Source organism: Hemicordylus capensis, chromosome 4 (assembly GCF_027244095.1).
Source record: "Hemicordylus capensis ecotype Gifberg chromosome 4, rHemCap1.1.pri, whole genome shotgun sequence".
Lineage (NCBI taxonomy): Eukaryota > Metazoa > Chordata > Lepidosauria > Squamata > Cordylidae > Hemicordylus > Hemicordylus capensis.
The window spans coordinates 104,120,723-104,136,305 of record NC_069660.1 but is presented as its reverse complement, the minus strand read 5'-3'; the positions used below and the strand labels follow the sequence as shown (position 1 = coordinate 104,136,305).

The following is a 15,583-nucleotide window of genomic DNA, read 5'->3' as shown; positions in this document are numbered from 1 at the left end:
AAGGTTAAATTGTGCCGTTGAGTCTGTGTCGACTCCTGGAGACCACAGAGCCATGTGGTTTTCTTTGGTAGAATAGTGGAGGGGTTTACCATTGCCATCTCCTGCGCAGTATGAGATGATGCCTATCAACATCTTCCTATATCGCTGCTGCCCGAAATAGGTGTTTCCCATAATTTGGGAAACATACCAGTGGGGATTCAAACCAGCAACCTTTTGCTCCCTAGGCAAATTACTTCCCCGCTGTGCCATGAGGTGGCTATACTATACTTGTGCACTTATCTTGCATAAATCAGGGATAGCCAACCAAAGGCGCTCCAGTTTTTGGACTACAACTCCCATCATCCCCAGCCACAATTTATTCTCAAAAGTGAAGCTGAATGGTATTTAAGCAACATAGCCGGGCAAATTGGAAAGCTTACAAAGATAACCAAACAACCCACCGTGACTAGAACAATAAAAAAAGGAGTACTCAGACCGTCAACTTAACTCCCACAATTAATTTATCTGATAGACATAACAGAGCCAAAGTGGCTTACACACTAGATATGACAAAGCGCATAAAAATATATGACAAGAAGTCTTCCCCCAGATGTATAGTACAACTTCACATATTGGGATAAACAGTTCTTTTGGGTTGTTTGGTTATCTTTGTAAGTATTGCGTGACTCCTGTTGGTTTAGTAACAAATTGGAAAGCTGCCATCTAATACATGACAGAACTTCAACACATATTATTTAAATGTCATGTTCAAATGTTGATTATCTTTTTTCTTTCTGGTAGGTTTCTTGAAGGCAGCCCTGTATATATCTATCAGTATGCTGATGTAACTGAATCATAGGATTTCTCTCTTAGACTTTAGGTGCAAATGCTGCCATTTCGTCCACATTTCACACTCTTATAAGAAGGGTGGTGTTTGAAAATGGCAGTCTGAGTACTTGAACTGGGATTAAACCACTTAGTTCCCATGACTTTATTTACTGAAATGTGCATCACACCCTTAAACAGTTGCTCAGGCTAAATGGTGGCCTATCGTTGCTTCTAAGGTTGGCACAGCATTCCAAAGCACATTGTGGTGATCCACCATGTCCCTGGGTTAAGACTTACCAACCATGACTTTTCAGGTGAATGGCCATTTCTCCTGCTGCTGCACTACAGTGCTCACTTCAAAGAAAAACAGCTGAATGTCCTCTTCCCTTAGGGCCGCGTACCACTTTTACATTGGATGCAAAATGTGCATTGTGTTTGCTGAGAATGGTACTGTATGTGTATCTGCTTGCATTGCCACTTTTCATGCCAAATGCGGAAGTGGAGACCTCTTCCTTTCTTGGTCACTGCTGCTATGCATTTAACCACAGCAAATTGCTTCTTGCACCATCCTCATTGTATCCAGGACACATAGATTTTTTTTTTACTTGGTGTCCACATTTAAAGAAAAACTGGGAACACCTGAGCAACCTTCTAGAGAACTCTACCACTTCTTTACTTATTGGTTCTAGCTGACTCACTACCTGTAACAATGTATGAGCATCAGGTTAAATTCTTGTTATGGCTGTGTGATCCCTCAGTGTGCTAGTCTTTCTTCTTGCTTGCTTTCTTGGTCTTGTCAGATTAGCTTCAGCCTTCCAGATGGTCAATACTCTTACACAGGTGCTGTCAAACTCAGGGTCCCAAATGATGATGGACATTGTGGCTGGGATGATGGGAGTTATAGTCCAACATCATCTGTGGGTCCAAGTTTGAGAACCTCTGGTCTTGCCTTACCTGAAACAGAACCAGCCTCTCCTTCCTTCCAGAAGTCATGTATCCCACATAAGCCAGTTTGTATGCCACTCTGTATGAGTCAGTTGCATGCCACTCTTTCACATTTTATAGAGCAAACTACAGCAGTTCAAGGTGAAACTCCCCCCGCCCATTTTCACCAAGGCTAAGCAATGCAGCTGTGCACTTAGTTTGAGAGCAGTCCTGCTGATCTCAGTGAAGGTGTTCTGTAGGAAATGCTTTGAAGATTGTGTGTGAGACTCAAAAGATCCTGACCTGCAAGTCAGCCCTGAGCAGAAAATCATCTAAGAAGAATTAATCATGGGAGAAAGAAGTCATAATAACTCAGGCAGGCCCTGTCCCAGACATCCGCCTAACCCTTTGTATAGACTGTCTAGGCATGTACAAGTTATGGAAGGCTGTGTGTGCAGGTTTGGATTATCCTGGCCCTCCCAAAATTATTAATTTTTCTGGATCATTCTAGGAGAAAGGAGCTCTCCACTGCCGCCCACACACTGTGACTCTCTCCTCTCCTTGCCCCTCCACCCTCTCTGCAGCCAGCTGCCACCACCACGCCCCATCCTGCCACCTGTGATCTTTAGGGGGGCAAAAAGGGGGAACCTTCCCCTCACCCAGTTGCCCCCTCACCCCCCACAGCTACTGCCGCCACAGCTTTTTAAAAAATCAGAGCAAAAGGGGAGACCACTTTCCCCGCCCCTCTCCTCCCTGGAGCTTTCTCTTCCCCCTAAGGGAGGCAAAGCCTTTTTGCCTATGGGCAACAAAAAGGTTAATCTGCCCCTGGGTGACGGACTGTGAGCAAGCAAGCCCCAGGTGAAGGAAAGAATTCCTCACTCAAATGTACCCAATTTGCATTTAAAATTGGCCACACAGACCTCTTTCTATGTGACTGCAGCAAACTAAAGTTCAAATGCCACATCTAGTTGGTCCTTCAGAAGACCACTGGAGAGTACGGTGGACAGGGAAGCTCAATAAGTTGGTCCTTTTATTGTTTATGTTTTGCATAGTGACAGTATTTGAATAATCTTTCATTTCCTAAGGCCCTTGCTGATATTACCTTTAGTGGCATGACAGTCAGTGAGTATAACCCCTGCTAACTGGGCAAAGAGGCAACTTTTACCGTGGTGATTCTCTTTATTTAGCAGGGGGAGAGTAACTGGCCCTATCCACCCCCAGCACAGTACCTCCAGTGACTGCTGCTGGTGTCTATCTTGTGTGTGTTTTAGAATGTGAGCCCTTTGGGGACAGGAAGCCATCTTATTTATTTATTATCTCTCTGTGTAAACCACCCTGAGCCATTTTTGGAAGGGCGGTAGAGAAATTGAATTAATAATAATAATAATAATAATAATAATAATAATAATAATAATATATGTTTCTCCCACCTGACGGTAGTAATTACCAAAAATCTGGACCACAGAGAAGAGCCCACGATGCACCTCCCCATGCCAGTGTTGTCCCTCTTAGGAACTAGAGCAAATGGAAGTGTCAGAACCAGTGTTGCCTATAAGCTGTGTGCGTGTACACACGACTTTTTTTTATGTCCACTCAGTTAATCTTAGATCCCGCTCAGGTTGAATCAGGAAGGCCCCACACTGAATGCACATGCACACACACTGCCTTGCTATTTCTGCCCAGAACAAAACTCATTCCCCACACAGATGGAAAAGAATTAGAGGGAGCACTAGTCAGAACTAGGGGTGTGTGAGCCGACTTAAATCAAGCCTGCTTCGAGTTTAAGCTGGCTCAGCTCAAAGGTTCACACTCGAGCCAGACCAGCCCCATCAAAAGTGAAGCTGGTCCTAGCTTGAGTCCAGCCCAGCTCAAAGAGCTGACCCATGAGCCAGATCTAGGGATATACTTAAAAAGGGGAGTCCAGAGAGGATTCCTCTTTACAAGTAAAGAGCTTTCCCTAAAGTAAATGTGGGGGCTCGGAAGAAAAGGTAGTCTTTACCTTTAAAAATAAGGCGGCTCATCCAAGTCCCCCACTGGCCTCCCAAATGACAGGCCAGGCAGACTTTGGCCTGGTTCGGGCCTCTGCACATGCGTGGAGGCCATTAGAGTGACTTCTGTGCATGCACAGAGGTGATTTGTGTGGTGATGCACAGAAGACCCTAATGAAATCACATGTGCACAGAGGCCCGAATTTGGGAGGCTGGCAGAGGAGGTCGGGGAAATCCCCACTACCCTGACTACCTCCACTATAGCTGCTGCCACTGCCTTATTTATAAGGGTAGATAGAACCTTTTCTATCCCCCTCACATTTACTTTAAGGATTCTGTGATGGTGGTGGTGGTAGTAGTAGTAGTAAAGGGGAATCCTCACCTGATTCCCCCTTAGAAGTCTACCCCCCAACCAGCTTGTGAGCCAGCTTGGCCCGCTCGATGTCCAGACTGGAACTGATCGTGGCTCAATTAAATCCAAGCCTGAGCTGCCTGGAATGGCTCCAATCCAGTGTGGATTCAAGCCAAACTGTGAAAAACGGTTCCGTACACATCCCTAGTCAGAACTAACACATGTCCACACATGGTCAAATGTAGACCCAACAAAACCTTCTCTAAAGAGGAAGAGGAGCAGGATCCTACAGCTGATCCCAGTACAAATGAGGGAGTCAACATCCTCTGATGAACAACTAGAGGCCAACAACCCAGCTGACAGCCCACCAAAAACAACTGCAATAGCAAGGGACCTAGATCTCCACTTTTGAGACTGCAACTGCAGCTCCGAACCTTCTTCATCAACCCAAGACCTTAGGAGCAGCAGCAACAATGGGCCCATGCTCATTGTGCACAGGAGTGCAATGTATATATGGCAGCCAAGATGTTTCCTCCAACTAACCTACCTGGGTCACTAGTGCATGCTTGGAGTCCAGGAGCAGACAAGATCCATGAAGAGGCAGAGCCACCCCTCGATCCTCTCTAAAGACTCACTGCTCGCTGTGCAGTCTGTAGAAAAGTTCTTCATCTGGCTTCATCGATCCAGTACTGACTGCTCAGAATCTGCTGGACTGACAGCAAACCTACTATTCATGAAGGGACAGAAACCCTCCCTGGTCTTAAACCTTATCCTGCCCAAGACCGATGCTTTCCGACTGGGCCAGACTTCCTGTCCAGTGCCTGCTGCTACTACTCCAGTCCACCTGCAATATTTTGGGAAGGCATAAATGGAAAGAAAAGAGTCCTGGTGTGGTTAACGTCTTCTGGTGAAAATTGAATGATATGGGGGGAGCATACACTGGCTGCCCATAGACGATAAGATCACAACCCCCATTTCCTCAAAAATGTGTGGAACTGTTTTCATATCGTAAACTGTTATCTCAGGCAGCTTGATTCTACTATGTGCTGGCACTGAAGGCACCAAGCAAGCACCTCATCCATGCTGGTCATTGAGCAGAATGGTTTTCTGCATCTACTCATATACAGTATTTGGTCTGGTAATGAATGTAGTCACGCTAAAGTCAAGTCAAGCTAGAGCAGAAAAACAAAGCTATCCAGCTTCCACTATATGATCTTGGGGATGTACCCACTGTTTTCAAGGAAAACATCAGGAACCGCTTTGAAGTTCTGAAACTCATTGACAGGAAACCAGAAGAACTGTGGAATGAAATCAAAGAAGTTGATAAGGACACATGTGAAAAGAGATTGCCAAGAAACAGAAGAAATCAAAATGGATGTCAGAACAGACGGAGGAAATTGCCAAGAAGAGGAGAGAAGCCAAAGTCAAGAAAGATAAAGACCTCACAAAAGAACTTAATAGGGAATTTCAGAAAGCTGTTAGAAGAGACAAGGAGCAGTATTACAATGACATCTGTAAAGACCTTTAGGATGGAAATAGACACGGAAAAACAAGAAAGTTTTTCCAAAACCTCAGAAGGAGGTTCCGACCTTGTATTGGTATGTTAAGGGGTGTCAAAGGACAGATAGTAACTGATACAGAGAAGATCAAACAGAGAAGGAAGGAGCATACTGAAAATCTGTACAGCAGGGATGTCAACATCCAAGTTACGCTAGAAAATATTCCCTACTTGCAAGAACCTCTAGTACAGGAAGATGAAGTTAGATCGGCACTCAGGTCATTACTAAGTCGGAAGGCTACAGGAATTGATGGAATAGCTACAGAAATATGGCAGGCTACAGAAGAAGAATCAGTCAAGGCGCTAACCAAACTATACCAGCAAATTTGGAGAACAACACAGAGCCCAACAGATTGGAAGAGGTCAGTCTACATACCCATACCAAAGAAAGGAGACTTAACAGATTGCACAAACCATTGCACAATATCCTTAATTTCACATGCTAGCAAAATAGTGCTCAGGATCATCCAACGCAGATTAGAGTCCTACGTGCAAAGGGAAATGCCGGATATCCAAGCTGGTTTCAGAAAAGGCCAAGAAACAAGAGACATCATTGCCAATGGCACGCTGAATAATTGAGAAAGCCAAAGAATACCAAAAAGAAATCAATATGTGCTTTATTGACCACAGAAAAGCCTTCAATTGCATCAACCATGTGAAGTTGTGGAATGTCCTTAGGAAAATAGGCGTCCCAGAACATCTCATTGTTCTCATGAGAAACCTGTACACAGAGCAGGAAGCCACGGTCCAGACAGAACATGGTGAAACAGAGTGGTTCCAGATTGGCAAAGGCAAGGCTGTATACTTTCTCCTTCTTTATTTGTATGCTGAACATATACTGAGAGAAGCTGGATTAGAAGAAGATGAGTGTAGTTTTAAAGTTGGAGGAAGAAACATCAATAACTTATGCTACGCTGATGACACCACTCTGATAGCTGAAAATGTGGATGATCTGCAAGCTCTAGTAATGAAAGTCAAGAAGCACAGTGAAAAAAAATGGGATTTTTTTGGACTAAACTAATGACAACGGGTACTGCAACCAGCCTCAGAAATGATAATGAAGACATTCAAGTGGCGATAGCTTCTGCCTTTTAGGATCGAACATCAACAGTAAAGAAACCAGCAGTCAAGAAATACACCACAAACTAGCCCTTGGTAGGGTTGCAGTGAAGGCCTTGGAAAGGATATTTAGATGCCGTGACGTGTCTATACATACAAAGGTTAGAATCGTTTGGACAATAGTTTTCCCCATGACACTCTATGGATGCGAAAGCTGGACTTTGAAGAAGCAAGATAGAAAAAGTATTGACGCTTTTGAACTTTGGTGCTGGAGAAGGCTTTTGAGGATACCATGGACAACCAGGAAAACAAACAAATGGATCATGGAACAAATCAATCAAGAATTTTCTCTCAATGCACAAATGACCAGGCTCAAACTATCATACTTTGGACACATTATGTGAAACCCCAACTCCCTTGAAAAGTCCATAAAGATGGGGAAAGTTGAAGGAAAGAGAAGACGACCAGCAGCAAGGTGGATGTACTTGATTACGACAGCAGTGAATGCACCACTGAGAGAGCTTAAAGGCCAAGTTGAAGACAGATCATCCTGGAGAGAATCTATTTATGCGATCGCTATGAGTCAACACCGACCTGACAGCACTTAATCAATCAATCAATCAACCAACCAATCAATCAATCAAATGAATGTAGCAGATAAGAAGCTGCACTGAGGAATGGCAGTGTTTTCATTTGAGCAGCTTCACCTAAGGTACAGAAATATAAAATAGTACCAAATAATATTATTTTAAATATAATGGCATTGTCAGTGTGTATATTTTTTATTTGTCATAGGCTATAACCAATATAGTTATCTACACTCTGTCTTGTGAAATAATTACAGAGCTATAAGCAACTGAAGAGTCAAGATCTTCCATGGCCAATCATTTTTAACATATTAGCATATTGTCCATATTACAGTAAGTAGCACTAGTGCAGGAAGGAAAACAAGTACAGTGTGCCAGAGGTGTCTTTAAGGCAGAGAATATGTTTATGTAATGCTGCCAGATAGTTCAAGCAAGTGAGTCATACCCCAGAATTCAGAGATGATGTCCCTTTCTCACTAACCAGCCAAGTGAGTCATATGTCATACTAGGGAGGAAAGTGACCCTCTCCACACAGGTATTAACCAATTAGACTTAAGAGTCTGGAAAGTTTCTTTTGTGCCTCCAAACAGAATATTAAAGCCAGTTCATGCAGTCAGCAGAATAAAGTTGTAAAGATTTCCTGGGCTATACCATGTGAGGCTGTGCAGACAGGATTGCATGACTGAATCCATCTTTAAAAGCTCTTTGGACATACAAAACAAACATGCCAAGGGAAGAGGATCCAAAACCCAGTGTTCACCCTAACATGTTATTTATGTTTATGCAGGGAGAGTCTGTTTTTTGGAGAGCAGGTTTCAAATATGAAACCTCTACCTGACACCTGAAGTACTATAATCCAGAAGAAGCTCTATATCCTTTGATTCTGCTGCGTGTACCAACTGACCCTCGGACTATTCATCTATAGATTGGCCATACAGATGTTATAATATCCTAGCTATACAGATTTAAGCACTAAAAATGGGGAAAACATAAACATACACTGCAGCTTCTATAAAATCCAACTGGTCATCCAGTTGAACTTATTTATAGACTGTTAATCCAACATCATCTCTACAGAACAAAATGATTTTTACATGATTATCTCTTCTCTACTATGCAGTTCTACATTTAAAAAATCATAAAAATTCTCAAGTCCTGATCTAAGAATAGATTTTTTGAAGTGTGGGGAGGATTGCCTGTATTTGAATATGCCCAGTTCCACAGTAACTATGCTTAAAAAAGGGTGCCAGGTACAGAGAAAGCGAATGAAACCACACAGCAGACAACATATAGGTTTGAGGCCTAAGCTTTCTTCCTACTCCAAGGCTTAATCTACAGCAGGGCAAAAGCTGTATGTGGAACAGATTAGTTCAGTCAGCAATTAAACAAGAGTGCTTATACTATCATTGGCATGCAGTAAAAACAAGAGTTTCTAGGGCAACGTGTGATTCCTCCTCAAAAGGTTAAAGCGATTCGTAAATGGTGTGCATATCAGCCGCTTGCATTTCTTAGACTGAAAGAAACAGATGCTGTCGCAGCTGGCTAAATATAGCGTGTCCCTGCATTGTCTTCAAGTTGCTGTTGGTAGCATCTGAATTTCATGAACCAATAAAGAGAGGTTTGCCTCTAAAATGAAGCTGCAGCTGAGACACACAGCTTTCTCCCTCTAAGGAACATTAGAAGATGGAGGCCTCAGCCCAAATTCAGCATCCAAATCTACTCTGTTCACATCACTTTTGCTTGCTTGTAGGAGTACAAAAATGTGTGTATAACTCTCTAAATTGGGAAGTGTTGCAGGAAAGGCCAAACACAACAATATAACATTCTGGAATAGTGTATCTGTAACAGAATGTCAGAATAACCTATCTGTAACAGACTATTAACACTGCAACATCATGACAAGCACACTGTTTAACCAATCTTTCTTCACTCCTAGACAGCTTTATTTTGGATATTTCAGATTTCAAAGCAGAAATAATGTAGCACAAATACTAGATGACCTATAATTGGAATTTAGAAGTATGTTTTCCAAAGAGGATGATCTTGGAATATCATCTTGATAGGGTTATGAAGGTCAGTTTGATGCATATATCCCAAAAGATCAATACTTTTAATATTTCATTTCTATTTTAAGAAAGCAGCACTGCATATCACAGGCTGGTATTAATATTTTAACTTGAAACTATCCCATTATTCAGCAAAAATAATATTATCAGACAACACAAATATATATAGGCATTTGAAGAAAGCCTTAATAGCACATGGGAAAAGATTGTTTTCCCAATTAAGTAGTAATATATATTAAATTCATAGCTATGAAGTTATGAATCTGGCATCCTAATTCATACATCAAAGAACAAATATGAAAGGTTTTGACATCAGAAGGAGATTTCAGTGCAAAGTCTATCCCTCAGCATACAGTATTATATAACTGCATTTATTTTTAAACAAGGCTTCTTTGCATTCAAGATGCAGGATGCTAGGATGCAATTTAAAATGGTTACTCAGCAGAACAGACTGTAAACAGTATCACATATTTTAATTAGGCATCATCTCCTTGTAACACTGTACATGTTTCCAGTTATAGGTTTTCCTTACCTTTATTTTCAGACTCTTTCATTCTCCCTTTCCTCTCCTTGCTGCAGCTCAGAAGAAAAAACCCAGCTGATTTCTGAAACGCTGACTTTTGATTTGTCATTCACAGCCAGTCATAGGTCACAGAGTCTACGTTTCTCAGACCGGAGCACTGATGTGTGATAATTTGTATGAAACTGTGTATAGTGCTGGGTTATAGATCGGATTATCAGAGAAAGGATGAGGATGTAAGAAGACATATTTATAAAATCTGGCATGGAATGGGATCTGGAGTCAAAAGGTTCTCTCTCACATCATTTCTGCAGACAATTATCCAGACCTTTTTGTCAATTTCAACAGGGAAGTAGAATGAAGAGGGGAAAGCTAAAATATGTTTATTATTAAGAAATATCTTGATCCATCCATCATTCTGAGTTTTAGAATGAGAGTTGGAATCTATGTGGTTTAGAAATCTAGAGATTTCATTTCCATTTTTACTCATTTTCTGCTGATAATGACACTATTCCTTCCATAGCATATTAAAATGCTTCTCCCACCTCACAATAAACATCCAGGAAAAATATAAAATAAATATAGTGTACTGAGCACTAAACATTAACCTGTGACATGTGAATCTGTAAGTAACTCTCATATTTGCTAGTATATGCAGTAGTGTTACTATGTAAGTTGTTTATCATTCAATTATTTTTTACCCCAGTATAGACTTACCTACAGTAAGGTGTTAGCTGTGGTGCAAACTATTTCTATAAAGAAATGTGCCACTAGTTCTAATTGGTTGTTTAATGTACAAGATTAATGTGGGCGGGGGTGGGGGCGCGTTTCCACTGTGAGTGGGGAAAGCCAGTTTAGTCCATTCCTAATTGCAGTTGCTTCTCCTTATCCCACAGAAATTATTGGCTGGTGAAATTGAGTAGACCAGATGTGGGAGTCTCTGCTCTAGATAATTTAATGCTTTCTAGTCAATATAATTCTAGTTTAATTATATATTAATGGAAGTTTGACACTTTTAAAAGGGCTATATGGATGCTTATTATTATGGCTCAGGGCAGTAGAAAGAAAGAAAGAAAGAAAGAGAAAATGGATCCCTGTCCCCAAAGGGCTCACAATCTAAAAGAAACATAAGGCAGACACCAGCAACAGTCACTGGAGGTACTGTGCTGGGGGTGGATAGGGCCAGTTACTCCCCCCCTGCTAAATAAAGAGAATCACCATGTTAAAAGGTGCCTCTTTGCCAAGTTAGCAGGGGTTAGAGTGAATAAAGCTGTCTACAGCTTGGGCGGGTGCATTTCTGGGCCTGATGCTGTCCTTTGAGGCACAGGTAGTGGTGGTGGTGGTGTGCAGAGGTGCTTTTTACCAACTATGACTGGTACACCAGCTGTGACCCTACTTGGAAAAGTTGGAACTCACCTCACTCATGCTTTGGTAACATTCAAATTTGATTACTGCAATGCACTCTAAGTGGGGCTGCCCTTGAAGATAGTTCAGAAGCTTCAGCTGGTCCAGAATGCTGCTGCAAGGATACCGTGAGCGTGCTTAATGGAAATCACACCCATCCTGCGTCAGCTTGATTGGTTACCAGTCCATTTCCGAGCTAGATTCAAAGTGCTGTTCTTGACCTTTAAAACTCTACACGGCTTGGGGCCAGGATACCTGTCAGACTGCATTCGCCCATATGGACCTGCCATGGCCCTCCACTTGGCATGTCAGGCCCTGCTCATGGCCCCACCACCAACAGAGATCCAGTTGGTGGGAACTAGAGACAGGGCCTTTTCGGTGGCGGCTTGTTCTATTGGTGGGAGTGGATTAAGGAAAGATGGCAGGTGGGATTTTTAGGCTATTTGGTAACTAGAAGATTGGCGTTAAAGCTCCCCTGCATTCTACTATAGTCACACCAACATGTGCACATGTTTATTACAGTAGCATTGGTCACATTGAATGGGCTACTAGTTTCAGCCTTCCCAATACCCAACCTGGTGAAACAACACTGTATCAGCAAGACCTAAGCAATTAATGCATATACTACAAGCAATGATTGCACTACAATGCATCTTCCGAGTCTCTGAAAGACATTGCCTGCACCCAGCATATTAGGATAGTCTTTTCTAAACAGCATGTTGATAAAAACTTCATTTTTTGTGGATGAACAATCCAGTTTATATAATAGCTGTACAGAAATCTCTTTCCTCTAATCTTATCACTTGGAACAAATATAATCCCCTTGCTAAATTCAGGTTCCTGGAGCACGTAATTCAGACATGGTTATTCTCATTGTTGTTCATCTGTTATCTATGCTGTAGTTTGTATGTGCTTAAGAGAAATGTTTTTAGTTACTCTAAATGGTAGCCAAGCTCTTTTTGTGGATTAGTTATAAGCAACAGTTTGCATTCAAACTTATTCTGTCAGGGTTTATTCAAAGCACATAATTTAACTTGCTGCTGAATGACAATACAAACCACATTTGTTTTTTGTTTTTTTAATCTTTCCAGAACAGCTACTTTTACCAAACACCCCACATTCATAGATCAGTGAAAAGGTTCCTATAATGCACCATTGCATCCTCAGCTGCCCTTTGGAGATGACTGAACTGCCTGGAGACTTGCATCTCCTCTTGCTGGGAGGTCGGAGAGAGTGAATAGAGGAATGGGGTAGACACTGTCAGCTCCCTGGCCTCTCCTGACGAACAACAGCTGTCTCACCCTGCCTGCACATTCCTGTCTCGGTTGAGGAGGTTTGTTTCTGCAACCCCAGACCTTTGGAAGAACCAGCTTGTGGAAGCCTGATTGCTGTCCTATTCCACCTGTGCCTTCTACCCAAGTGCTTGAATTGCTCCACCTGTCCCTAAGAACCAGAGGTCTCTTGTGAGAAGGGAGATTTCTGGAGACCTTGGTAGCATATATTGGAGAAAGGCATGCCGGAGGCGTAGCCGACAGTGAAGCTGGTGGACTGTCTGTAGGCGGCTGCCAAAGCCAGCCACCAAAGGAGACCAGCCTTTGGTGTCTGGCCTTCGGAGTGGGACTCGTGGGGGGGGGGAGTTATATTAAGGTGGGGTTGGAGATCTGGGTTGAATATTGTTAGTTTTCCTTTTATTGGGTTGTGCCAGGCCTTTTGTTGTCATGTGTTTGGGTTCTCTTAGGCAGAGTGATGCAGGTGGTGTGTCCGGCAGCTCTGGGGCAGCTATTACTGTTGTAGGGAATAGAAGAATTGGCATTGGCAGAGCAGCTGTCTGTTACAGGGGAAGGGAAACTAGGAATTTAATAACTGTTTCCACTTCCGGCTGCCCTGTCAGCTCTCTGGCCCCGGGGAGTAGTTCCAGCTTCCCACAGAACGTAGCCTTGCTCCTTTGCAATGCCAAGAATAAGACCAAAATCATCCATGACTTGATCGTGGATGAGGGAGCCGACCTGGCTTGTATAACTGAGACCTGGATGGGGGAGGCTAGTGGCCCAGTTTGGGCCCAGCTTCTTCCACCAGGCTACTCTGTTGTGGAGCAGGCTTGGGGAAGTGTGGGGGGGGGAGGAGTGGCTATGGTCCATAAGGATACAATTTTCCTTACCAGGGTCCCTGTGCAACAGTTGACTTATATTGAGTGTGTCTTTCTGAGGCTGACAACTAGGAATAGATTGGGGATTCTGTTGGTGTACCGTCCACCCTGCCATCCAACTGACTCCCTAACTGAGCTGACGTAGCTGGACTCGGAGTTAGTGTTGGAGTTGCCCAGACTTTTAGTTCTGGGGGACTTCAGTATCCATTGTGAGGCTGACTGTCTGGTGTGGCTCAGGAGTTCATAGTGGCCATGACAACTATGGGCCTATCCCAATTAGTTTCAGGACCAACTCATGTTGCTGGCCACACACTCGATTTGGTCTTTTGTTCGGATCAGGGGTGTTTCATGGGTGCAGGATCCTGTGGTTTCCCTATTGTCATGGACAGACCACTACTTGGTTAAGGTTGGTTTCACAGCCACAACTCAGCCCTGCAGGGGTGGAGGACCTATTAAGATGGTCCGCCTGAGACGGCTGCTGGACCTAGTAGGATTCCAAAAAACCTTGGAGGATTTTAATGTTGGTCCTGTCAGTGATTCTTTCGATGCCCTGGTGGGAACCTGGAACAGGGAACTCACCAGGGCAGTAGACACCATCTCTCCTAAGCATCCCTTTCCGACCTGCTTTAAAAGTGGCCCCGTGGTATACAGAAGAATTGCAGGGTTTGAGGAAGCAAGGCAGGTGACTGGAGTGCAAGTGGAGGAGAACTCAGCTTGAATGTGACAGGATACAGCATAAGGCCCATTTGAAGGTTTATGCAGTGGCGATGCGTGTGGCAAAAAACTAATTCTGGTCTGCCCACATTGCTGCTGCAGGTTCGCGTCCAGCAGAGTTGTCCCAGGTTGTGAGGAGTCTGATTCAGGCTCCTTCCAATTAGAACCAATTCCCGGGGACTTTGTTCTGCTGCAATGCTTTTAATGGGTTCTTTGCGGACAAAATATCTTGTATCTGGGTTGACTTATTCGACTCCACTGTTTCTGTAGAGTCTATTAAGGTGACTCTTCAGAGTAAATTACAGGCCGATTAGTTTAATGTCCGTTCCAGGCAAATTGATGGAAAGCATCTTCAAGAATAATTTTGTAAAGCACATAGAAGAACAGGCCCTTCTGGGAGAGAAGTAGCATGACTTTTGCAAAGGTAAATCTTGCCTCACAAACCTTTTGGAGTTCTTTGAAAGTGTCAACAAGTGTGTGGATCAAGGTGATCCAGTTGACATAGTATTATTATTTATTTGATTTCTATACTGCCCTTCCAAAAATGGCTCAGGGCAGTTTACACAGAGAAATAATAAATAAGGTGGGTCCCTGTCCCCAAAGGGCTCACAATCTAAAAGAAACATAAGATAGACATCAGCAACAGACACTGGAGGTACTGTGCTGGGGGTAGATAGGGCCAGTTGCTTTCTCCCAGCTTAATAAAGAGAATCAACATGTTAAAAGGTGCCTCTTTAATATCAAGTCATTACTGAGGGAGAGTAGGATGCCTTCTTGTTTGAAGGAGGCAATGATTAGACCGCTTCTTAAGAAGCCTTTCCTAGATCCCTCAGTGATGGATAGTTATAGGCAGCTAGTTGGATAGATGGATAGTTATAATGGGCTCTATGCTGTGTCCTGTCACATTCAAGCTGAGTTCTTCTCCACTTGCACTCCAATCTCCAATGGTTGGGCAAGGTGATTGAGAGTGGTGGCTAGCCAGTTTCAGGCAGTTTTGGAGGAAACCGATTATCTAGACCCATTTCAAACTGGCTTTAGAGCGGCCTATGGGGTGGAGTCTGCCTTGGTCAGCCTGATAGATGACCTTTACCAGGGAATTGACGGAGGGAGTGTGACTCTGTTGGTTCTTTTGGATCTCTCGGCAGCATTTGATACCATCGACCATGGTATCCTTCTGGATCGCCTGGGAAAATTGGGAATACGAGGCACTGCTTTGCTGTGGTTCCGCTCCTATCTCTCAGGCAGATTTCTGATGGTGGAGCTTGGTGACAGTTCCTCTTTAAAACGGGAGCTATTATATGGAGTCCCTCAGGGCTCCATTCTGTCACCAATGCTTTTTAACATTTACATGAAACTGCTGGGTGAGATCATCAGGAGATTTGGTGCTGGGTGTTATCAGTATGCTGATGACACCCAAATCTGTTTCTCCTTATCATCATCATCATCAGCAGCAGCAGC

General features: G+C 43.2%; 1 protein-coding gene across 2 annotated transcripts in view; it reads right to left on the bottom strand.

Moving 5' to 3' along the window:
* DNAJC6 (DnaJ heat shock protein family (Hsp40) member C6) overlaps positions 1-10,065 on the bottom strand; it is a 90,450-nt gene extending 80,385 nt beyond the window's left edge. For both annotated transcript variants that reach the window (XM_053249030.1, XM_053249028.1), the window contains exon 1: positions 9,874-10,065. Coding sequence is in view for 1 of the 2 variants with exons in the window: in XM_053249028.1 (XP_053105003.1) it covers positions 9,874-9,973 (100 nt within the window). In the remaining variant the exon portion in view is untranslated. The remainder of the gene's footprint in view (positions 1-9,873) is intronic.
* Between the last annotated feature and the right edge of the window lie 5,518 nt (positions 10,066-15,583).